The 24911-nt window shown below is 35.8% G+C and overlaps 2 protein-coding genes across 3 annotated transcripts; one reads left to right on the top strand and one right to left on the bottom strand.

Moving 5' to 3' along the window:
- The first annotated feature begins 15221 nt into the window (after window positions 1–15221).
- LOC103322514 (ras-related protein RABA5e) lies at window positions 15222–19988 on the top strand. The gene is given in 3 exon segments (XM_008224441.2): window positions 15222–15825; window positions 19245–19394; window positions 19397–19988. Coding segments are annotated over 3 exon segments (660 nt in total). The 5' UTR covers window positions 15222–15485; the 3' UTR covers window positions 19567–19988.
- On the bottom strand, window positions 19762–24442 carry LOC103322515 (pirin-like protein). 2 transcript variants are annotated; one of them, XR_016123565.1, is made up of 7 exons: window positions 24073–24442; window positions 23847–23896; window positions 23661–23728; window positions 23497–23559; window positions 23151–23254; window positions 20524–21708; window positions 19762–20399 (listed from the first exon to the last, which is right to left on the bottom strand). XR_016123565.1 is itself a non-coding variant. In XM_008224442.2 (6 exons), exons 1-6 carry the CDS (start codon window positions 24297–24299, stop codon window positions 21234–21236), a joined length of 987 nt encoding a protein of 328 aa, XP_008222664.2. In that variant the 5' UTR covers window positions 24300–24442; the 3' UTR covers window positions 19762–21233. The 2 variants fall into 2 exon arrangements, 1 of the variants encoding a protein (XP_008222664.2); XM_008224442.2 differs by having other exon boundaries at window positions 19762–21708.
- Between the last annotated feature and the right edge of the window lie 469 nt (window positions 24443–24911).

The raw sequence follows: 24911 nt of genomic DNA, 5'->3' as shown, positions 1-24911 counted from the left end.
ACGTCGTACTTTGTGGTTTTTAGACGACGGTTTTAGTCCTTAACGACGTAATATACAATTACCACGACGTTTATTATTTACCATCGTTTAATAATTTTAAGACGTCCATAATTCTTACATACCGTCTTAGGTTATGCCTTACCACGACGTTTTGGTTTAATTTTTTTACTCTCTGTACAATCTGTCTTATATATATATTTCTTTATTATTTAAAACAGAAATCTGGGGCTTTAGATAATCAAGATGAAGAGAAGAAAGGAGAAAACAAAGATGAAGGGAAGAAGGAAGAAAAAAAAGAGAAAAAAGATGAAGGCCAAAAGGAAGACACAAATGATGAAGAGAAGAAAGAAGAAAAACAAGAAGAAGAAAAGCATGACGAGGAGGTATATTCTCATAACTTTGCCTTTTTAATTTGTTTTTCACATTTCAGACGTCGATATTTTTCTTTAAACCGTCGTTTGTTTTCACATTAGACGTCGGAATTTATTTTCTACGACGTCGGTAGATATCTAAAACGACGGTATTTAATTATCGTCGTTTAAATTATAATAAGACGACGTTTTTTAATTTAAACCGTCGTTTTTAATGAATTACCACGTCATTTTATTTTGCTTTATTTCTTTAAACAGGGTAATGAAGTAGTTGATTATTCGAATGTGGAGGTGCCATCTTCCTTACAGTCCCTTTGTCGTTATGTGGAAACGACACTAAAGCCTCAGGAGAAGATCATGACCTTCAACATTGAGAAGGAGGTGTTTGGTGCAGATCGAAGTACCTTCGTCTTGCATGAAGATATTACACAGTTTGCAGGCATGGAAGAAATTGGGGCTACTGTGGTTGCAGTATATATGAGGTTTGTCCTAATCAAATATCAAACATTATATCATAAGACGTCGGTTGTTTAATTATTACGTCGTTTTAAACCACTAACCACGTCGTTCTTTTTTTACCGTCGTGATAAATTAGTTATCACGTCTTTTCTATTTCATTCGTCGTGTGAAATTGTATAATACGTCGTTTGTGTATAAATAACCGTCGTTTGTTTTATATATTTAGGTGCTTATATGATGTTTTGAGAGAAGCAAATATGTGCAGCATGGTTGGCTTTATCGACCCTGCTCAAGTTAGTGCCAACGCTGGGTCACTAAGCTGACAGATCACGAATTGTAGCCAGTCGACTTCAAAAAACAGATGGTGAACAGATTTTCATGATGCCTTACAATCCAGGGTTAGTCTCCTTAAAAGGATTTTGTTTGTATGATTTTCACTAATTGACCACTTATAAAACTGTTTAACTAATTCTGTGTCGTTTGAAACATCTAACCACGTCGGTTATTTATTTATTGAGTCGTTTGAAACAACTAACCACGTCGGTAGTTAATTATCGTCGTGATAAATTTATAATGACGTCGATGATTAAGTTATTACGTCGTGTGAAACTATATAATACGTCGGTTTTTATAAATAAACGTCGTTTTCCTTACAGTGCTGACTTTTTATATTAACCGTCGTTTTTATTTTATTTTTGTGCAGCCGTCATTGGGTCTTGCTTGATTGTGAGGGCAAAGAGGGAAACCGTCTATTTTCTGGATCCTCTGCTGGAAATCGTGGGTTGATGAGGAGGGCAAAACATCGTGAATGTGCTTTAAAATTTATAATTCCCACATAGGCGACCAGGCCGTAAAGCACCAATCTGGAAAACTCGCCAGGCACACCAAAGCAACCCAGCAGTGTCGAATGCGGGTATTATGTGATGCGCTTCATGAGGGACATCATCATGGATCCTTCCTTGGAGTTTGAGAAGAAGGTAAGAATAAAATTTTCAGAAACATTTTTTGTGGTTTTTTGTATTATCAACGACGGTCATTTAAAATTACCGTCGTTGAATCGATATACTACGTCGGTTATGAAAAAAAAACGTCGTCTATTTCTGAATTTCTTTTTATTTTGTAAAGCTTAATAATCATTATTTATGGATTGCAGTTTGCCAAGGGAAAAGATCAAGCGTCATACCCCCAATCAGCCATTGATGAAGTCAGGAAAGAATGGGCAGAGTTTGTTTGCCTTCATATGGATTAGAGGATTTTTGGAACACTTGATATTTTTATATGTACTAATTTTGTCTATAATATATAATGTACAAATTTTGTCTATAATATACATCCTTTTTTTCCCTGAAAATTTGTTGAGGTTTTCATAATATAAAAGAAAAAACTACCGACGTGTAATAACTTTCCAACGACATAATTATGTAAAAAACCGACGTAAAATGATATTTAGACGTGATGGGACGTACATAAGACGTCGTTTTGATGACAATTTCGCCATGGTTTCGCTTTTAAACGACGTGCTTTTGAACAAGTAAGTCATTTATTAGGGTTTAGGTTAATACCTTATAACGACGGTGATTAGGTCGTTGAATATGTATTTTACGTCGATGGTGAAACAACCGCCATGGTTTCTCTTTTAAACGACGTCCTTTTTACATGTGAGTCGTTTATTATTATTTACAACGTCGTGGTTTGTTGTTGATATAAGAATATTTTATTATTTTTAATTCAAAATTTTAAAAATAAATTTAAAATAAATTCAAAAAATTCAACTTCAACTCCTATGAAGTCATTGATATATTTTCTTCCCCTAAAACCCAAAAAATGCAGTTTGTGTAATAAAAGATTAAAATGTCCAACCTAAATAAAATTGTTTTGATGAGTCATAGCATCACTTACATAGTTTGATGGTTTAGGGTTTAGGGTTTGGGGATTAGGGTTGTTATTTATTAGGGTTTATGGTTAAAGTATAATTTTGGGGTTTAGGGTTTATGTTTGTTATTTCTTAGGATGTAAAACCATAAACAATTTTATAAAATTAAATTTTACAAATATATAATTTAGGGTTTTAAAGTTTAGGTATTACTTTTAACGACGGTGATTGAGTCGTGGAATATTGAGTTTACGTCGTATGGTAAAAATCCGACGTCGTTTCTCTTTAAACGACGTTTTGTTTACACGTGAGTCGTTTATTATTGTTTACTCGGTCGGTAGTTAATTAACCCCGCCGTGGTTTGTTGTTGACATAAGAATATTTTATTATTTTTAATTCAAAATTTTAAAAATAAATTTAAAATAAATTCAAAAAATTCAACTTCAACTCCTATGAAGTCATTGATATATTTTCTTCCCCTAAAACCCAAAAAAATGCAGTTTGTGTAATAAAAGATTAAAATGTCCAACCTAAATAAAATTGTTTTGATGAGTCATAGCATCACTTACATAGTTTGATGGTTTAGGGTTTAGGGTTTGGGGATTAGGGTTGTTATTTATTAGGGTTTATGGTTAAAGTATAATTTTTGGGGTTTAGGGTTTATGTTTGTTATTTCTTAGGATGTAAAACCATAAACAATTTTATAAAATTAAATTTTACAAATATATAATTTAGGGTTTTAAAGTTTAGGGTATTACTTTTAACGACGGTGATTGAGTCGTGGAATATTGAGTTTACGTCGTATGGTAAAAAATCCGACGTCGTTTCTCTTTTAAACGACGTTTTGTTTACACGTGAGTCGTTTATTATTGTTTACTACGTCGGTAGTTAATTAACCCCGCCGTGGTTTGTTGTTGACATAAGAATATTTTATTATTTTTAATTCAAAATTTTAAAAATAAATTTAAAATAAATTCAAAATTCAACTTCAACTCCTATGAAGTCATTGATATATTTTCTTCCCTAAAACCCAAAAAAATGCAGTTTGTGTAATAAAAGATTAAAATGTCCAACCTAAATAAAATTGTTTTGATGAGTCATAGCATCACTTACATAGTTTGATGGTTTAGGGTTTAGGGTTTGGGGATTAGGGTTGTTATTTATTAGGGTTTATGGTTAAAGTATAATTTTTGGGGTTTAGGGTTTATGTTTGTTATTTCTTAGGATGTAAAACCATAAACAATTTTATAAAATTAAATTTTACAAATATATAATTTAGGGTTTTAAAGTTTAGGGTATTACTTTTAACGACGGTGATTGAGTCGTGGAATATTGAGTTTACGTCGTATGGTAAAAATCCGACGTCGTTTCTCTTTTAAACGACGTTTTGTTTACACGTGAGTCGTTTATTATTGTTTACTACGTCGGTAGTTAATTAACCCCGCCGTGGTTTTTCATAGTTTTAACGCCTTTTTTGATTTTGCGTGGTACATAGTTTTACCACGACGTCCTTAATGTAATAAGCGTCATGTTTAATGTTAAATTTTAACGACGCGTGTTTTTTCGGTCGATGTTTTAAAAAGCGCGCTTTCTTAAAATATTCGCGGGACCTAAAATTTTCAGATTTGGCTCTTATTTTTATACTTCTAACCCTGAACCCTAAAATTGTCAGATTTCGCGCAACATAACATTTCGCTCTCTCACTTCATCTCTAATTCAAAGTTGGGCCAGGCTGTGTCAAATCCAATTTGGTCATAATCTGTGAGCTCTGCCAACCTGTAAGTACAAACCCTCTCTTCCCCTTGTAAATTCATTGAATGATATATTACGTTGTTTTGTTAAAGGGTTTTAGGTATATGTTTTGCGATCTGTTAATAATGTTGTTGGAGGTATGGGTTCATGGATTTTCTGTTTAATGTTTTCTTGATCACTCTCTGTTATGTTGAATTGGGAATGGATTTCATTTTGTCGGATCTTTTAATCACTCTCTGTTATGTTGAATTGGGAATGGATTTATTGTTTTCATGCTTAGTATATGTTGGTTTCACGTATATGTTGGTTTCTTGCTTGGTTTCATGTCTATGTTGTGTTCTTAATAGGGTTTTGGGATCTTGAAAATAAACTGGATATCGACGCGTTTTCAGGCATACGACGACGGTTTTTACTTTAAACCGTCGTTATTACTTATACACGACGGTGTTATGTAACTACCGTCGTGGTTATAATTAGACGACGTAAAATCCGTCGTCTATATATGTCAAATACGTCTGTTTTTGTTTAAAAACCGTCGTCTATGTTGTATATTACTTGCTATTAGACTTTATATAATCTGCTATAGTGATGGTCATTGCTTTCCTTTTCACTTTATTATATATAATAGGGTATAGTGTCGGAGATGGATAAGTCATGGATGCACTCGGATAGAAGATCGAAGGCATATGAGTTAGGGGTGGAAGCATTTTTGAACTTTTCTGTAGAAAATCTTCTAACTACCACACATATCCGTTGTCCATGTGTTAAATGTGTTAATTTGAAATTGTTTGGGGTTGGAATTATAAGGGATCACTTATACTTTAATGGAGTTGACCAAAGCTATAAGAATTGGACATTTCACGGAGAACCTTGGGAAGCAGCGACTACTAATGCTAGTAGAAATGTTGAAGAAGATGATGACCATAGTAGGTACAGTTTTGTGTCTGAAGAAATAGAGATGGATGATAATGATTTTGGTGATTTTGGATCTGATCCTTATGAGTTTGCCAATGTGATTGGGGATGGAGATCAACCATTGTACCCTGGTTGTAGAAAGTACACGAAGTTATCGGCATTAGTGAAGTTGTATAATTTGAAGGCAAAATATGGGATGAGTGATGCTGTTTTACAGAATTATTGATACTTCAAGGCGATTTGCTTCCAGAAGGAAATACAATACCGGCCTCTATGTATGAGGCAAAAAAGACTTTGTGTGCATTGGGGCTGAGTTATGAGAAAATGCACGCATGCCCCAATGATTGCATCTTGTATAGGAAGGAGTATGAGGATTTAACTCATTGTCCTAATTGTGGTATCTCAAGGTGGAAGGAAGGCAAAGATTCAATCTTGAAAGAGGGTGTGCCAGCGAAGGTGGTGTGGTATTTTCCTCCAATTCCAAGGTTTAAAAGGATGTTTCGATCACATGAGACCGCTAAGAGTTTGACTTGGCATGCTGCTAGAAAATCAATTGACGGTTATATGTCTCATCCAGTGATTCCCCGTCTTGGAAACTTCTTGATGATAAATGGCCCGAGTTTGGTAATGAGCCGAGAAACTTGAGATTGGCTCTGTCATCTGATGGATTCAATCCCCACAGTTCTCTAAGTAGCAGATATAGTTGCTGGCCAGTTATCTTAGTTACATATAATCTCCCTCCATGGCTGTGCATGAAACGAAAGTTCATGATGTTGACCTTATTGATTTCCGGTCCTAAACAACCCGGAAATGATATAGACGTCTACTTGGAGCCTTTGATTGATGATTTAAAATCTTTGTGGGATGGGATTGGAGGAGTGTATGATGCACATAATGGAGAATACTTTACACTCAGAGCTGCATTAATGTGGACAATTAATGATTTCCCCGCCTATGGAAACTTATCTGGTTGTGTTGTTAAAGGATATAAAGCTTGTCCAATATGCGGCGATGATACACCTAGTCACAGGTTGAAAAATGGCCACAAAATTTGTTACATTGGGCATAGAAAATGGTTACCGATCAATCATCCATATAGGAGGCAACGTGCAGCTTTTAATGGGAAACTGAATATGGCACGCCTCTGAGCCATTAACCGGAGAAGAAGTGCTGCATATGGTTGAAGATGGTGAGAGTTTGTTGGAAGAAGAAATCAATATTCTTTGATCTCGAGTATTGGAAATACCTTCCTGTGAGACATGTCCTAGATGTTATGCACATTGAGAAGAATGTTTGCGATAGTATCATTGGTACATTGCTGGAGATCCCTGGAAAAAATAAAGATGGGATTGCTGCTCGATTAGATTTATTGAACATGGGGGTCAAAACTGATTTGCAACCCGAGTATGGAGAAAGACGTACTCGTTTGCCTCCAGCCTTGGAATTTGTCAAGAGCAGAGAAGAGAGAGGTTTGCAATTCTTTCTATGGTATGAAGGTCCCTGAAGGTTATTCTTCAAATATAAAAAATCTTGTATCTTTACATGGATGTATCCGTTTGAAAGATATATGAAAGTGCTAAAGGGGTATGTTCATAATCGTACTCGTCCCGAAGGTTGCATTCTTGAGCGGTATATAGTGAAGAAGTGTAGAGTTTTGTACCGAGCATTTATCTGATGTTAGTACAGTTGGAGTGCCTTCAAGCCAAAAGATGGGAGTTTCAAAGCCATTATCAGGTTGCACAGTGAGCGTAGTTGATCGGGACCTGTTAAACCAAGCACATCTATATTTCTTGGAGAATACGGAGAAAGTCCTACCTTATATCGAGTACGTATGAGTTTTATTCTTTAAGTTTCCATTTTAAATTATTTTTTATGTTTATCTTATATGTTTGGGACCGTAATACTTGAATTTTGTGTGTCATGTAGGCAACATATGATCCACATCCAGACCACTTATCCAAAATTTAGAAAGAGAACAAAGTGGCTGCAGGATAAGCACAATAGCACTTTCATTCAATGGCTACGCTTCAAGGTATATGTTATTCAATAACATATTGTTAGATTGAATTAAGTTATATGATTAATTTGCAGGTTCAAAGTGAACTTAATGAGGAAGACAATCATGGCGTATCAGAAAATTTAAGGTGGCTAGCAGCTGGTCCAAACATGGCAGTGCCATTATATAGGAGCTATCTCATTAAAGGTATTAAATTCAACATCAAGGCACAAGATGATGTGCGGACAACTCAAAATAGTGGAGTTTATTTACTTGCACATACTATGCAAGTTGCTAGTGCCAAGGATAAAAACCCAATTCTCTCAAATATGGGTTTCTATGGTGTCATTCAAGAAATTTGGGACCTTGACTACCAAAAGTTTACAATCCCAGTCTTTAGGTGTGATTGGATTGATAATACTTCTGGTCTTGTAGTGGACGAACTTGGATTTACCCTTGTAGATTTGAGTAAAATTGGACATAGGAATGACCAATTTGTTTTGGCTTCTCAAGTCAAACAAGTATTTTTTGTTGACGACCGATGCATCGTGGTTGGTCGGTAGTGTTATCAATGCCTAATAGAGAATATAATGATGTTATTGGTGATGATGTCTTAGGTGATGTGAGAATTGAGTGTGAGCCATTTACTAGGGGATGCCAAATGTTGACACATTTGATGAAGTGGTGGTTGAGTTAGGGAGTCAAAATATTCGAGATGGGTGTGAAGATATATGGGTTGAATGATGCTTTTAATTGGCAGTGTATGACATTAATTTTGTAATATATTGTAATGTGATTTCTTCACTTTCATTATACAGGTTTTGGCCACAAAACAATCAGAACAAAAATTACTGGTTCCAGATTACAAAACACGACGGTTTTGATAAAAATGTGAAAAACAAACGTCTGTTCTAATAAATAACGACGTTTTGGAGCATTCAACGACCGCAATATATTTACCGACGTCTTAAAGCAAAGTAACAATGAAGAACCACGACGCTATTGTGAAACAGTAATCCAGGATAACACGTCGGACAAGCATAAAGAACCGCCATGTAATTCAAAATAACACGACTCCAATCCCATAATACCGACGTCTAAAAGATGAGAATTTTAACCTGAACGTTACAAAAGACGACGTCGTCATGAATTTACCACGTCGTAAGTTCTTTAATAAACGAAGTGGAAAAGGATGAATTCACGACGGTATTTGAAGTCCATTAAATTCGTCGACGTTAAGATTTATGAATTAGACGACGTTAATTTTTTTAATGAAGACGTATAAATTATTAAACACGACGGTCTTTTTCATGGTACCGACGTTGTATATAGACTACAACGTCGTCATTATAAATTACTGTGTCGTAATTAATGACACCATCTTTTTTCATGTCGTTTATTTTCAAAATATGACGTATAAATTCTGTAATACGGCTCTCATTTATTTGGAATCGACGTTATTTATCAAATTCAACGTCGTCTCTGTAAATATATGCGTCGTAAGTAATGACCCTGACATCTATTTCCACGTCATAATTCATAAAAACATCGAAGTGGAAAATTTATTTTACGACGGTTGTGGGAAATGTTGTGACGTAGTAGGTGTCAATAACGTCGTCTATTATGATTGTAAAGACGTCGTATTTATATTTGTCATCTGTTTCCTTTTTAACGACGTTTTTTTTGTTGGAGTTGGTCGTCTATTCTCATCCTCGATTTTTTTTATGTCTTTTTGCAGCACAAAGACGTCGGTTTTTATTTTTTGATGACGTTTTTGTTTTAACAACGACGGTTATTCACCGTCGTGGTTTTGTTATGGAAAAGATGTCGGTGGATTCCACGACCATTTGAAAACAGAATACACGACGGTGAATTCCCGTCGTGGTTTTCCTTTTTTGTAGTAGTGCCTTACCAGTTTCCTCATTATTTTCTCTATATGATTCATTAGTTTGCCTAAGGTTTTGCAGGTTTGTTCTATTGCATTAACTACAGATGGTCCAGTTGAACTATATTGGTCTTCTGCCCACATGCATTCTACTTCAATTAACATATTTTGATATTCTTTTTCTCCTAAAATGTGTTCTAATCCTATATTTAAAATTAAGTCTTTCATTTCTTCATATGATAATCTATGTAATCCTAAATCATAAGTCTTATACTTTTCTTTATATTGTTCTTCATTTAAATTATCTATGTCATCTATGAGTTTATCAACTATATTATCAAAATTATGCTCAATCATATTTATTTCTAAAATATCAAAGAGATATGAATTTCTTGTGCTTCTCTTTCTAAGTCTATCTTTTTCTTTTAGTATGCCTAAATGTCTTGGAATGCTTCCTATGGATTCTTTACAAACTTCTAAATGATACTAGTTCCTTATTATGTTATTATGTACTTCTAATTTCCTTATGGGATAATTACTTACTTCTGGTGATTTTATTAATTATGCTAGATTCCTAATTTTTACTTGGTATGCGAATTTTTGGCATTTTCAATTCTTGCAATTTTTCTTTTATTCTAATAGGTGTCCACTAAGGTCCAAACATGAAACGGTTAGGGCTCCAAACCAATCCGTCAAAACTAACTAATCCAATCCAATCCAATTTTATTAGTTTCGATAATATTGGTGGATTGGATTGGATCCAAAAAATGAAAAATCGATTGGATCAGTTTGGTTAGCAGATTCGGAGTTTGAAATCCAATTCAAACAGAACCAATCCAACCTTTTAAAAAAATATCCAAATGTTTAGCTTTTCTAGTGTTTGAACCTAAACCACTTTTCACGTTCCAATTACACAACCTTGTTGATATTCTTTCGAAAAAAAATATATTAATATAGCATAAAAAGTCTAGATTTCTAATTTTTTGTTGTTGACTTTTGCGTTTCTTGTTTTAAGGAATGGATGTAACTTGGGCTCTAAAATTTATTTATGTATATAACATGGTATTTTCTAAAATTTATTTATGCATATTTATGTCTAGATTTCTAACTTTTTGTGTCAAACTTCATGTTGTGGTACCAAATCAATGTGGTGTTGTATATCTCTCAATAGCGGCAACTTGTCAGAAAATAGTTCCTGAAATTTTGACAAAATCTGTTGCATTTCAGGAGGAATTACAATTTCTTCTTTGCTGGCCTTTAACAGCCCCCTTCAACACCATGGGACAAAAATAATCTACTTCTTTTATTGCCTCATTTAACTCTTGCTCGCTGCTTATTAGAGTTAGAAAACTAGAACTCTTAGTTTCAGGCTCAACTGATTTTTTTGAGGGCACTATAGTAGCCATCGCAATCTTGTGGTTGTTCCAGGAAAACAAGATCACATTATCTCGACCCTTGAAGGTTGCATCCACATCAAATTGCCAAGGTCGCCCCAACAAGATATGGCATGCATCCATTTCAATAACATCACATCCAACATCATCTCTGTAATGCTTACCAATGGAGAGTGGCCCACTGCAAGTCTTAGCAACACGAACTGGAGGTCCCTTTTTAACCCAACCTAGTGAATAAGGGCTGACATGTGGCTCTGTTGGTAGTTTCAAACACTCCACCAATTTTTTTGACACAAAATTCTCGCAACTCTCATTGTCTACGATCACATCACATATTTTATTTTTGATTGAACAAAGAGAACGGAAAATGTTGTCTCTGCCCTTCCTCTTTTGGTGCCAAAAGAACTCGCTATAAAACCAAAGTAAGCCTTTCCATTCCCTCCTCAATTGCAAACTCAGCCCCTACATAATCATCATCTACAACGTCATCATTTTCTTCATCATCACCAACATCTTTTATAAAATTAGCTTGCCTCCGCTCGAGACAAACGTTGGAACGATGCCCTGGTTTTTTGGCATCGGTAACAAATATCCATCATGGGCTAAGCATACGGGCTCTCCTTCTGGGGCTGGTTCCAGGTCTACACTCTACTGGAAGTCCGATTGCTGCCTTCATTACCGCTTTTACTTTGGAAGTTCGACGGTTTTGACGATCCTCTGAAGTTTTGCTGCTGCGTTTTTCCTTTATCACTAGGAAAAGAAGCAACACCTTCTGAATGTTCCGTTGTATTCCTGTGGTAATTAGGGGGGTGTATTCAATTGAGATTTTAAAAGACTATTTATAAATAAAAAAGTCTAGTAGATTTAAGAAGAACATAATGACTTATAGGATTTTATTTATGGATTTATATAATAAAGATTTTTTACTTAAGGATTTTAAAGATTTCTATAATAGGATTTATAAGATTTGAAAGGACCACATGGATTTTTTCTAGGTTCGACATAAGATTTTTTTAGAAGAAATAGACCTGTAAAAATTAAAAGCTATTATTTCATTGTTTGTATGTCTTTCTCAATACAAAAATAAGTAAGAAATAATATTATTTCATCAACTTCCAAACTCTTGCTGCCCCGTACCAGCATCCCACGCTTAGCATACAGGTTTGCCAATTGCACAACCACACTCTGGCTCCAATTGCACAGGTTTGCCAAGCTATCTGCAGCCTCTATGCCAATCCACACGCTTCCATGAACCTTACACTTACATGAACCTTACAGGATGAAAGGCTGCGACGTAAGGCTGTGCTGGGCATATATACCTTGCAATCATGGAGTTCCAAGTTACATTATCTTTGCCATCCAAATTTTTGAACATGTAAAGCGCATCTTTGACATCCCCAAGATACATTATCTTTGCCTTCCAAGATACATTACTTAGTTGTAGTTCTTTCATTAAGTAGGTTTTGGCTCTGGTGACTTTTCAGGGTCCACTTTACTTAAATTTATGAAGGCCATTCTTGATTATGAAACAACTAACCAATAACTTTACAGTGCTCTAAAAGATTTCTTAGTTGACTTCAACTTTTATGGCTTAGTTTGTGACTGTCAGTAATGACTTGTTTATTGAGATGACATATCACTTGCTGGCAGAGAGCACTTTTGCCATGCCTAAGAGCTACACTGCCTGTGCAAGCACTCAGAACACTTGCATACGTAAAATCATTTGGTTTTGAAGAATGCCTTATCTCACTAAAAAGCTGCACACACACATCAACCTGCCACTCTTGTGCAAACCCTGAAATAATGGATGTCCATGACACCACATTTCTCACAGGCATTTCATCAAACGCCCTATAGGCAGTCTGTAACTCACTGCATCAACCATAAAACTTACCAAAGATCTTCCAATATACACATTGGCAACAAACCCACTTCTTATTGGTCAATTATATAGAATCAGAGGAAAAAAAAACACAGAAAAACTCTCTATGTGCCCCTCCATGTCTTCTATCTCGTCAGCCCACCCCCCAACTGCCCCACCACAAAAAAATCAGAGAACAAAGTTGAGATTTTTATTTGTGAATTGGGGGGTTGAAGGTGATGGAGAATTCACAAGATTTTATTATGCAACAGAAAGGGAGATGGGGATGGAAGGAAGGTCGTTGCCTACACCCAACAGCAAGTAGCTCTAGGTATTGATGGTTTGGTAGTGCACAACTGCTTGGGCGGAGGTCAAGGTGAGGAAGGAATTAATAAAAAAAGTATCACGTGAAAATCTGATGGGTTAAGGTGGGATTTGAGATAGGGTTTGGTATTTATACCTCTCACTGAAAAATCTCACATATTCCGCATAAAATTAATATTTAATTAAAATCCTAGAATCAAAATTAGCAAGTTTTTGAATACCACAAAACTTTTTGTTACTTGTTTAAAGTCTTGTTTGAATACCGCCAGATTTGGTAACCCTCTTTAAAAAGTCTTAATAGTCTTAATGGAATACCACAAGACTTTTTAGATTATTTAAAAGTCTTAATTGAATACCACAAGACTTATTTATCCCAAAATAATCTTTTAAAATCTCAATTGAATACACCCCCCTTAGTTTGGCTTTTCTCACAGCTCAGCCTTTAATGTCATATTAATAGCCTCCTGCAAAGTCCACATATTTTGCAAACCAATTTTTTCTTGAATGGAAATTTTCAGGTCATTAATATACCTTGCAACCTTTTGATTTTCGGTCTCGGTCAAATGATTACGCTTCGCTAGATGCATAAACTCTTGTATATTCAGAAACCGAGCGATTGCCTTGCGCATAACTGATGTACATGCGGTACAAAATTTGTTCATAATCAGTAGGTAGGAACCGATCCATCATAAGCTACTTCATCTTTCACCACGTACGAACTCGTTGCTTTTCCTTGCCTCTGTCGTGAATTCTACAACTGATCCCACCATACAGCCATTGTAACTTTCAAACGGAAAGCAACCATCTTCACCATTTTGTTCTCTGGAACCTCCATAGTTTCAAAGAACCTCTCCACTTCTACCCACCAATCCAAGAAATCTTCAATTTTTAGGTTTCCCCAAAAATTAGGGATTTCGGCTTTAATCCGATAATCACCAAAATTGTTGTGATTACGATGATGTGGATTGTTAACCGGTGGTGGTTCCTCAAGTTCTTCTTTGAACTCCGACTCGCTCTTTGGAACACGTTGTCTCCTATTATTTTTTCCAGCATTGCCTCTTTGGTTGTTGTCTCTGTCTTCTCTTTTATTGTTATTTATGTCTTCTCTTCCATTGTTGCCGCCAATAACTTGTAACAACAACTCATGCATCTCCCTAAGTTGATTGGCTAAATTGTCGATTCGTACTTTTTGAGCGTCCAAATCTGCCCGAGTAATTGGGACAGTAGTTTCACGATCACCCATGATAAGCCAATAATACCGAAACGAGAGAGACCTACTCTGATACCACTTGACGCAGCACAAGTAAATAGATTTTCAAGCGAAAATCCTAAAAAACAATAATCTGGAATCCACCAAGAAATTAGAGAGAAAATTCTCTTTGAATTATTTGATTAAAGTCGAGATGGTTTCAACCAAACATGACAGCTGATTAAATACAATGTTCTCACTCATTGAACTGCCCTGGGGAGTTATTGAAAACATAAGAGAAAAGAAAAAAAAGTCTGTAAATTGAATACAACGTTGTCACCCATTGGACTGTCCTGTGGAGTTATTGAAAACGTAACAGAAAAGAAACGGAAAGTCTGTAAATTGAATACAATTTTTAAATGCACTTTTGGAACGTATTATGCTACCCAATCAGAATTTGGATGTCAAATCTGTAAATTCCTGCTACGTCATTTTTCCCTTCTTCGCTCCAGTTCTTCTTCAATTCATTCAACCATTTGTTCTACCTCACTTAGGTTTAAGTGGTGAGCAAAAACATTTTCCTCTTTAAATAGCTTTTGTGTGTTTTTAGCTCAATTTTAACAAAAAAAATAGATACCAGCATCTGCTTTGGGCAGGTTAGTTAAGGTTGGCCTGTTGAAATCCAAATCTAGCTTCATCTTCATGGTAAAAGAATTTAAACAAGTCTGTAATTACCAATGACATTGCATAAGAAGCAAAGTTACTGACAGTTAAAAACCATTATATCATCCTATAAATTAAAAACCTAAATCGCTCAAGTAAGGGTGTCAAACACGAGTCCACCCAAATTCCGTTGTAGACCAACTGTGTTTTTCCTCCAGCAGAAATTGACAAAATAATTGACCCAATCATTAATGTGCTGGGTAGCAATAGCAAAGCGATGGGTTCAGGTAGAAGAAACTATAATTAACATGCGCATCATCATTGTAAAAAGAATATTAAATGTAGAACATAAACTCCATGGAAACAGAATTTTGTTTTTCTTTAAAAAATATTTAATAGAAGATGCCAAATCCGTTTGTAACCGCAACTAAGAATAAATTAGAAAATAATAAATGAATTACAAAATTTAAAATTTTTAAAAAAAAAAAAAACAGAGAGAAAAAGATGCCCAAAAAAATCTGTAATGAAGGCACTACATGCGCAGTATGTCCTTCTGCCAGCTCAATACATCATCATTTCTTCTTTCCCTTGCTGTCCAAAATTCGCACCATCGTCTTCGTCTTCCGGTCTTTCTCTTCTCTGCTCTGCTGTGTATCTCCCTCTGCAACAAAAAAAAACAAAAAAAAACTCACTCCCATTCTCTCCATTCTCGAACTGCGAGCTCAATTCTCTGCTAAACAACTTCAACGAAGAAACCCCGAAAGGAAAAAGAGCAGAAAGAAGAGAAGACCCAGAAAGACGACATGTCGTCTTCAGACGAGGAGGGGTCAGGGGAAGAGTACCTGTTTAAGATCGTGATAATTGGAGACTCGGCGGTCGGGAAATCGAACTTGCTGTCTCGCTATGCGCGCAACGAGTTCAATGCACACTCCAAGGCCACGATTGGGGTGGAGTTTCAGACACAGAGCATGGAAATCGATGGCAAAGAGGTCAAGGCTCAGATTTGGGACACTGCTGGCCAAGAGCGCTTTAGGGCTGTCACCTCTGCCTATTACCGTGGCGCTGTTGGAGCTCTCATTGTCTATGATATCACTCGCAAGACCACTTTTGAGAGCGTTGGTCGCTGGCTCGATGAGCTCAAGAGTAAGTTGCTTGCTTACTTGGGACATTTGCTGTTTTTGCTTTTGATTTTGGTGCTATGATTCTTAAGCTATGAAATGCTAAAGTATGGAGGATTTTGAAATTTGTGGTGGTTGAGTTTGTGGGTTTGTGTTTGTTTTTTCTGTTTGTCGGTTTGGCGGCTTTTTGGGTTTGATTTGGGTGGATATGACTTTAGATCTAAGCTTATGATGATAAATTCTATGGTTGAAGACTTCATTTTGAAGAAAGCTTTATTTCTTTTTTGTTTTTGTTTTTGGGTGGTGGTGTAAATTCTCTTAAACTTGAAAGAAGGTCTGCTTATGTTGACTAGAATATGTATGCTTTCTTTTAAATAGGTTCCAGGAGCCAATGGTATAAATAATTCTATGTTCATTTGGCTGTAGAATCTAGGCCTTAGGTGCATCGTTTGGCTAGTTGAGAAAATCCAGATAATTGGATGGTTTTGGCCGTCTTATTGTATCTGATTTAGGGATTTGATAAAGAACAAGACACATCCACATTTAACACTTCGTGGTAAAATGTGTGTAGTGTGGCATGGGAGCTTTTGTAAGGAGGTATAATATATTATATATAGGAACCTTTACATTTGTAAGGAGATGTTTGATAGATAAACGACGATTGGCTGATTATAGCATCAGAGATATCAGTACTACGGTGGTACATCTGAAAGTAACAGTTTTGACCATCTGAATTTATTTGTGAAAGAGCATCAGCAAGTGTAAGGATGGCTCTTTTAGAACTCCTAATTGGATTTTTTAGGAAGGGTTCAGGGATGTGCTTTCCTATCAGACCATCTAGTTAACCAAATGTTTTGTATGGTATTTAGATACCCCATGAAGTTCTTATTAAAAAAAGGTACCACATTAAGTTTATGCCTCTGTTAGTTGATTTTGTTCTATGTCTGAATTAGGCTAGCAAGAACTTGTCATTTAATCTCCAGTGTCCCCTTATTTCCAAAAATTCAGTCAACCTTATTGTAAAGCTCCTTTTATGGTTTAGCAGGGGTTCCATCTCTACCCTATTTCTTTTCTGAAAAATTCAAACTTTACAAATAAAGTTAATTAAAACAACTTCTTTTCATTTTCCAGTAGTCAAATACAGTCTTTCTATTGTATTGTGCTGGTGAACTGCTTGTCCATTGTTATTGTAATTGTTATGTTCTTAGTTTTTTTAAAAACAGACAAACAAACATACGATACTTTCAGTAGTGAAATACATTAGGTTTTTTGCGCCCACAATGGCACTCCTTTATTTTCAACCCTTTCTTTTTCCTTTTTATTTTTATTTTTTGGTCTGAACCGTTTATGAATATCAGTTGAGTCTATTCATGGTTTCTTGTGTTAGCTACTCCTCTCCAACCACTCGCAGGCTCACACAACCATTCTGTGCACTTTCTTCGCATAAGCTTTTCCTTTAGGTCTTTTTTTTTCTTGGTGCTACATCTTCATGATGGTTATGATCAAGCCATTTCTTTTGTTAACATTATTAATTCCTTTTTGCCATGGTCACTTAGTTTCTTTGAGTTAGGATTGATCACCAAGTTGTTGTTTTTTGTTAGTTGTTAGGTGAATTTATTTTCTCTTCATTTAAACCCTGCATGGACCATCCCCTTGTGAAACTGAAAAGTATTAATTTAAACTAACTTAAGCACTTCTGAAATTTTTTGACAAACTAGTAACAATACAGGACTCCTCCCTATGACAAACTAGTACCATTCACTTAATTTCCTGCTCCCCAAAAAATTTTTCAAGCAGACTACTTCTCTATTTAGTGTACCAATCCAGTCCATCCACCTCAAACTGCACCTCTTAATCTTTAGTATAATGCCTGTATACAATGCCTACCATCCCCACATCAACCCCCCCTCTCCTCCAAAAAAAGAAAACCAATCCTTTCCAGTTTTTATTTATATATTTATTGATTTAGTGACCTTCACTCTTGTTTTATGCTCCAAGGTAACTTCTTTCAAACCCATTTCCCTAAAAAAATCGTCAGCGTTCAAACTCTATATCATTCTCCCTTCTTCAACTTTTCTTTTTTAGTCAAATATATTAACACTAGCCCAACAAGGACCTTACACATTTGAAAATCACCACTATCTCATCTCTCATCTGGAGGAATGAACTGTATAATGCCACATGTTAACTTAAATATCTCACAACATGAACTGTAAATTTGGTCATTCAACAACGGTTGTTATGCGACCTTGAATCTTAACCATACAAACCAACATGGTGTCAATCACTGTATATGAATAAATGAGTATTGAAGATTCTATTTTCTTTTGGATTATTCTGTATGGCTTGTCTGATCTACAGATGCAGCATTGCATGCTTTGCATAGCTTGGAAATCTCGATTGATCTTCAATCTTGAGATTTTTGTTCCACTGGTAGATAAAATTGTACCAAACCTATGGCTTCTAAAATCAAATATGAAGGAATCTCTGATGTCCAATAGACAAATTAGAAAAAAAAAATTGGCATCACACCGAAGGTTTCTTGGAATTGCTCCAAGCCAAGCTGTGATTCATGCACCAGTTCTGTCAACAACTCTGTTTTTTTTAGTATCCCCTTTTATAAGGTCATTAGTGCATGGATCTGGAAAGATCCATATTAGTATACTGAGGAACTCTAAAGACATTACCTAATACATTAATCATCTGACCTAGAGAGTAAGAAACAAGAAAGACCCTCTTTTATTATACTTTTGAACTTGGCCTCGGCATCAAGTTGTGATGAACCATTTTTAGGTATGATGTGAGATCTTTCTTCATTAGGAATTCAAATCATGAAATATGTGCATGAGATATGGTGTCTCATTAAAAATGATGTGGTAGCATCCCGAAGTGGTGCCAGTTGGTCAGCTTATAAAGTTTCTTGTTGTCATACTCATACAACAAACCTAGCATTGGTTCTGCCCTAAACAGGAATTTAGGTGTTTAGAGATATGTGAGGGCTTCTACTCACAGCATGGCACATAAAGCCAATGGGTCTCCAGGACCCAAATTTCTAGCAACAGTTCTGTTGTAGTGAAAGCAATACTGTCTTATCAAGAAATACATACCTTGTGTAATATATTTGTACCTTGCTATTATTTTATGGTTTGAATGATTTTTTAAGCTGAGTTTTCTTTTCAGCTCTCTTTCGTGTCCCTTTTCTTCAATAAAGATAGCTTGGATTGTAATAACTGATTATGTATATCATTTAATTTGTTTTACTGCATGTATTTACAGAATGTATCCTTGTTATTGTTTCAATATCCATATTGCTCAACTCTTTGCTTATTGATGATTACTTTTTGGTTGCCATAATCTCCATTTCTTGTTTTTTCACTAATTCTTTTATTATGCTCTTGGGGTTTGATGTGTTAATTATTTGAGCTTGATTAATCAATGCTGCAGCCCATTCGGATACAACTGTGGCAATGATGTTAGTGGGGAACAAATGTGATTTAGAGAATATTAGGGATGTCAGTGTTGAGGATGGTAAAAGCCTTGCTGAAGCAGAGGGGTTGTTCTTCATGGAGACATCTGCCCTGGACTCAACAAATGTTATAAAGCATTTGAGCTTGTTATTCAAGAAATATATGACAATGTCAGCCGGAAGGTCTTGAACTCAGACACTTACAAAGCAGAATTATCTGTCAACAGGGTAAGCCTCGTTAATAATGGGGCAGACGGATCAAAGAAAAGTCAGGGCTACTTTTCTTGCTGTTCCGGGTGATATGGTTTATGTCTCTGAAAAACATGTAGGAATGGGCACTTCAGGGCATTTCCAGGGCTGGTTATTCAATTTGGTTCAACAATTGGTTTGTTTGTTTAGTACTGGATATGTACTTAAAGGTTTCCAAATAAGTCAATATTATACAAAGAAAACGTTATCTTTAGTTCATGTCAAACAAGTCAAAGTTTTTTGAGGTTTACTCTGGATACAAAGCCAATGTAACTGCTAGAAAAAGAAGGCAGGCACCCATTTTGTTTTGTGTGATTGTATTTGTTTGGGGTTAAGCATATTAAGTTCAGCAAGTAGACAGAAGTTGTATGTGATTTTATAGTGCAGTGAAGAAAACATCAAATGATGTTATTCTGATTCGGGACATGCGCATTTATCAAAGAAAAGATTTTAACAGACTTTCTTTTGTGAAATGCGTTCTGTGATTTGAATCCTAGAAGTTTTATAAAGTGTTTTTGCCAGCAGGTTGTATTATGATTTTCTAGTGAACTGCAGAAAAAGGAGTCAAACCTTTTACTTGTTCATGGAAACATGTTTTTACACAGCCACTTACTTTTATGAGGTGTTGTCTGGTGAGCTGATTAAGTTGGCAGCTACATTCTTTGAATTTCGCCTATCCAGTTGTATGAGATTTTCTAGTAAAGAAGCTTAAAGTGCACATACCATTCTGATGTGGCCTTGATTGATGATTGTATGCCAGCATATCCTCTCTTTTTCCCTTTTTTTTTTTTCTGTTTTTGGCTTGGATTCTTTTTCTTTTCCTGGTATGTAGGAAAAATTAACGCGGTTGCTAAGGTTATAAGATTGGTTGCTAACCAATTTATCTGCGTAACGAACAATAATGATACGGTCACCAAATTTGCGAGGAAGGAGAAAATTTGATGGTAAATTTGTGAATTAAGAGAAAACTTGAAGGCACTAGTTTTGTGTTGAGGTATCAATATCTACCTGTTCACATCTTGGAATGAGTAATGAGATGGCAGTTGGTTGCTTGCTTGCCTAACCTCACTTCTCATTTTGCCACAAAGTTGAAATTTTTCAATGATGCACCACCGCCCCCAAAGATCCGTGTTCTAGCACAAATCAACCTTTGTCACAAAATTCAACACTTTAGTGTGTCTGAGAAGTGGTTCTAGCAATCACATTGTAGGTGGAACATCAGTTTGGGGTGTCAGATATGATTGAGAACCCAACTCACAAGAAAAAGCCAACCCTACCACTATTTCCACCACCATCAAAACCCAATAGAAAAGAAATCACCAAGACAATGCCAAAGTAAGCAAAATCTAATCAAATTCAAACCATCAATTACCACAAAGATTACTTTTAAGACAAAATACAATAAAAATAAAAAGCATAACTTGTTGAAAGAAAAAGATAAAAAATCAACCAAGATAAGCTGACCCACCATCATGACTTCAGTGGGTAACCAGCATAAGCTTGGAATCTTCTAGAAGCTTTTGCCCCTAATGTCTCTTGAAATCTTTCTTTTCACTTCCCACTCAATTGCTTATATGGATGGAGATAGTGACACTGATAAAGATAGTTGCTTTATCTTATTTTTCTTCTGTTTGCCCTCACATTTTCTTCTAGAACTTGAGGGGTTTTAATCCATTTCTCCTTTTTTTTTCAAATATTTTTTTTTGGGTTCCTCAAACTCATTGAGACCTCCAAGACTTGGCCATTTCAAATCCATTCTGGCCATAATGATAATCCTGAATAGTTTGGTTAATTTCATCCTGTGAGTTCATCACAAAAGGCCCATGCTGAACCACTGGTTCATTGATGGGTTGCCCTCCCACCAACACAAATCTCAACGGCTCTGATGACTTGTTGCAGACACTTAGACCATCTCCAGGACCCAAAACAAGCACATGATGAGCTGATGCATGCGCTGACCCAAACACACCTTCTCCTTCAATTATGTATACAAAGGAAGTCCAGGTTTCTGGTATGCTTTGATGAAGTTGAGCTTTGGGTTTTAACGTGAAATCGAAGAACAATGCCGGGGTTCGGGTGAAAACAGGGGAGCTAACTCCCATTGTTTCTCCTGCTATAACTCTGACTTCAACTCCATCTTTCTCTGCCCTCCTTATGTCCTTACTTAGGAGTTCTTGATATCTTGGCTCAATCCTGCAAAAATAAATAAATACATAAGTAACAGCTTCTTTTTCAATTTAGAACACCATGACCGATTCCACTTTCAATCAATTGAAAATTCAATTCAATTCAAACTCCTTGAAATAAATAAACATATATATATATATATATGGAGAAGTGGGGATTCAAACTCACAACATTTTAAAATCAAGTGGAGAAAAATACTACTAAATCAATAGTTAGTTAAATAAAAAAATTTTGAAAATTGGCTCTTTAAAATGGTTTTATTTAGCAGATCAATGATCTTATATTCAAACCCTTATGCCACCTTAGTAGATTGTATGCAAGAAATCCCTCTCCTTGTAGTTTAGATTATCGCTTGTATTCACACAGAAAGTAAATGGACTTTTTACTCACAAATCTATAAAAATGTAATGTACACCATTTTCAATCCCTCAGTAACATTGTAAGTGCCTTAGAGTAGAGGCAGAAGATGAGGAAATAGATGGAAGAAGAAAAAGAAAAAGGTTTTAGTAAATCATTATAAGTTAAACAAACAAACTTTAGTTTCTTTTTTATTATTATTTGAATTGTTAATAGAGTTCCACCGAAACCACATGTAATGAGCATTCCATGGTCAACTGTTTAAATTTAAAGATACAGAAACCAGATGTACCAAAAAAAATAAAATAAAAAGGCAGGCGTGGTGAGTTGGCCACATATTGGGCATTATAATTTTATGCATAAATGGTCAACTGAGGCCAGTGTGAATACAAAACAGTTTTGGAAATTTCGTTTGGCAATATACTACGAATATTATGTCAGCCTACAAAAAGGATCCAGGTAGATCCAGTTTACACACAAAATTACAGATACCAGTCATATTCACCGAATATAACGTCAACATTTCCACAAAACCTACACCTTTTGATGGGGAGAAAAGAACAAAATTACACAAAATTACCTATCCTCTCAAAATATTCCTAATTTTAACTTCTTCTTAGAAAATCTCGACAGTACGGGAGAAATTTTTATTAAACACCAAAGAGAAAATGGGAGGACTTGTTTGACAATAGAACCGACTTTGAATCTTTTTTAACATTGGAAAGAAAATTACCACTAAATCAAGAACTGGTTAATCCTAATTTTAACTCTTAATTAGTTTTTATTGTTCAATATGTTTAAGTTCTTAAAATAGGCTATTGTGACGTTGTTGTTGGCCTCATCAGGGCCAGCCATTTGCTAGTCTCCCAAGAAGTGGCCAGTTGCGACTGGCCTCCAAAGGAGACTGACTGCAAACCAGTGCCTCCCAAAAAAAAAATTCAGCCATGGCTGCCTTATTTTTATTCTAAAGATTAATCCTTTAAAGTATTAGTAGAAACGGGGTAGCAACAACACCAAAAAAAGAGACAAAATTATTATAGACACCATAAATTTTGTGCTGTGGATGAAAAGAAGAACGAGGAAGTACGTACATTTTGTCTTTGCGGGATAGATTGATCCAGAGCTGCAAGCCTGTGTTGGGTCCTTCTCCTGCAGGCATTTCAGAATGAACTATACCTCTGCCTGCTGTCATCCACTGCCACAAAATCACATCCAAGACAGCTTAATACATGTCCAATGATATAAAGATTACTGATAGAATCATCAATATTATGTGATAATTCTTCTTTGATTTTGAATTTGAGTCTACTTCGAAGCTCGTTTATTTCCAACAAGTAAGATATTGATACGTATACGAAAACACAATTTGTTTTACGAAGAAAAAAGAAAATTGGTGAATAAATTTAGTGATCTTAGCATTATGAAATCAATAGTTACCTGCACATCCCCAGTCCAGATTGTACCCTTATGCCCTGCAAAGTCTTGGTGAGTGATGCCTCCCTGAAACCCCAGTAAAATTATAAATTGAATTCTTTAATGAAATCAGAAATCCAGAATCCAAATATGTTTCTGAAAAAGTAACCCCAAAAAAAAAAAAGTACCTGTAGCATGTAGGTGACAGTCTCAAAACCTCTGTGAGGATGATCAGGAAATCCAGCAGGAGGGGATACTGCAAGATTAAAACAAAAAACAACAATGTCAACACAAAATCAATCTCATCATCCAAAATGTAACCGAGACATGAAAATTAATGACAAAGTTTACAGACATGTAAGTACATAATATACCTGAAAAGTCATCTAGCATGAGAAATGGATCCAGGTTCCTCAAATCACGGCTGCAAATCAAATGCCCAAGAAACAGAATTAATCCACAAAGCAAGGAAAACCCAGAAGTCGAAAACTTAAGACCACAAGAACCCATAAATTGAAACGAGGAAATGAAATCCCAAAACAGAGCAGAGGAAATATGAAAAAAAAAAAGATGAAATGGGCAAAAAACCATGAATCAAACCTTCCAATGGCTCTCCTGACAGTAGCGCCATCGCCCTCAGATTGGGACTTGGCGAGGACCTTCTTGACCACCATTTTTGGGGAGGTAAAAGCAGGGGATTGATGATCCGATTCAGACATGATGTTTCTGATAATGGAAGGAACAATGGTTTTGATGTGGCGGTTGTTGGGTTTGGTAAACAGTAACTTGCTGTATCTTGTTGTAGCTATAGAAATAATATCTCTCATAAAGCTGCTGCTGCTGCTTCTTTTATAAGGGTTTTGGTGGACAGCTTGAGAAGTTGGATGCGTGTCTTTATAACTTCCATGATACGATATATATAACGACTTTGAGCCTTCCCTTTGATGAGCAGCAGTGTGGAAGAGAAAGCAGCGGAATGGAAAAAAAACCAAAGAAAGGCTTTTTATTTTTATTTTTTTTATTGTTTTTAATTTGTTTGATTTTTTTGGGGTCAGGGTTGGTTGGGTGACTGGGTCTGACATACACAAGGAAAAAGAAGGAAGTTGGATGCGGGGGAAAATATGGGAGTGGGGACCACATGGCCTCCTTGGACCAATCATGATTGGTGATGTCAAGCTCTTGTCACCATGAGGTTAGAGGATGTGAGCATTGGAGAAGAAAATGAAGACATTGCCCTGTCCTTTCTGTTAAATACATATTTATCTTCTCTCATCTTTCTTCTTTCTTCTGTCAAGTGTGAAACTGAAATATGGGATTTGACCTACTCATGTGGACATATAGCATTCAATTATTCATCCTCCCGTCATCTGCTCACTCTCTTTAGGTCATCAAACAAGAAATCATTTATCAAAACCTTCCCATAAAGTTTCTAAACTATT

This window comes from Prunus mume, linkage group LG2 (assembly GCF_029339155.1).
Source record: "Prunus mume cultivar Tortuosa linkage group LG2, ASM2933915v1, whole genome shotgun sequence".
NCBI classification, from domain to species: Eukaryota; Viridiplantae; Streptophyta; class Magnoliopsida; order Rosales; family Rosaceae; genus Prunus; species Prunus mume.
The sequence above is the reverse complement of the archived record's forward strand: the minus strand, read 5'-3'. Positions and strand labels throughout refer to the sequence as shown.

What these genes read in the sequence shown, in the direction of transcription:
- LOC103322515 (XM_008224442.2), bottom strand. Translation starts at nt 24,299, where the DNA reads ATGAGAGATATTATTTCTATAGCTACAACAAGATACAGCAAGTTACTG. An exon ending in GTCAGGAGAGCCATTGGAAG is followed by an intron (nt 23,897 to 24,072) that starts GTTTGATTCATG and finishes TTTGATTTGCAG; the next exon opens with CCGTGATTTGAGGAACCTGG. An exon ending in TCTGGACTGGGGATGTGCAG is followed by an intron (nt 23,255 to 23,496) that starts GTAACTATTGAT and finishes ATTTTGTGGCAG; the next exon opens with TGGATGACAGCAGGCAGAGG.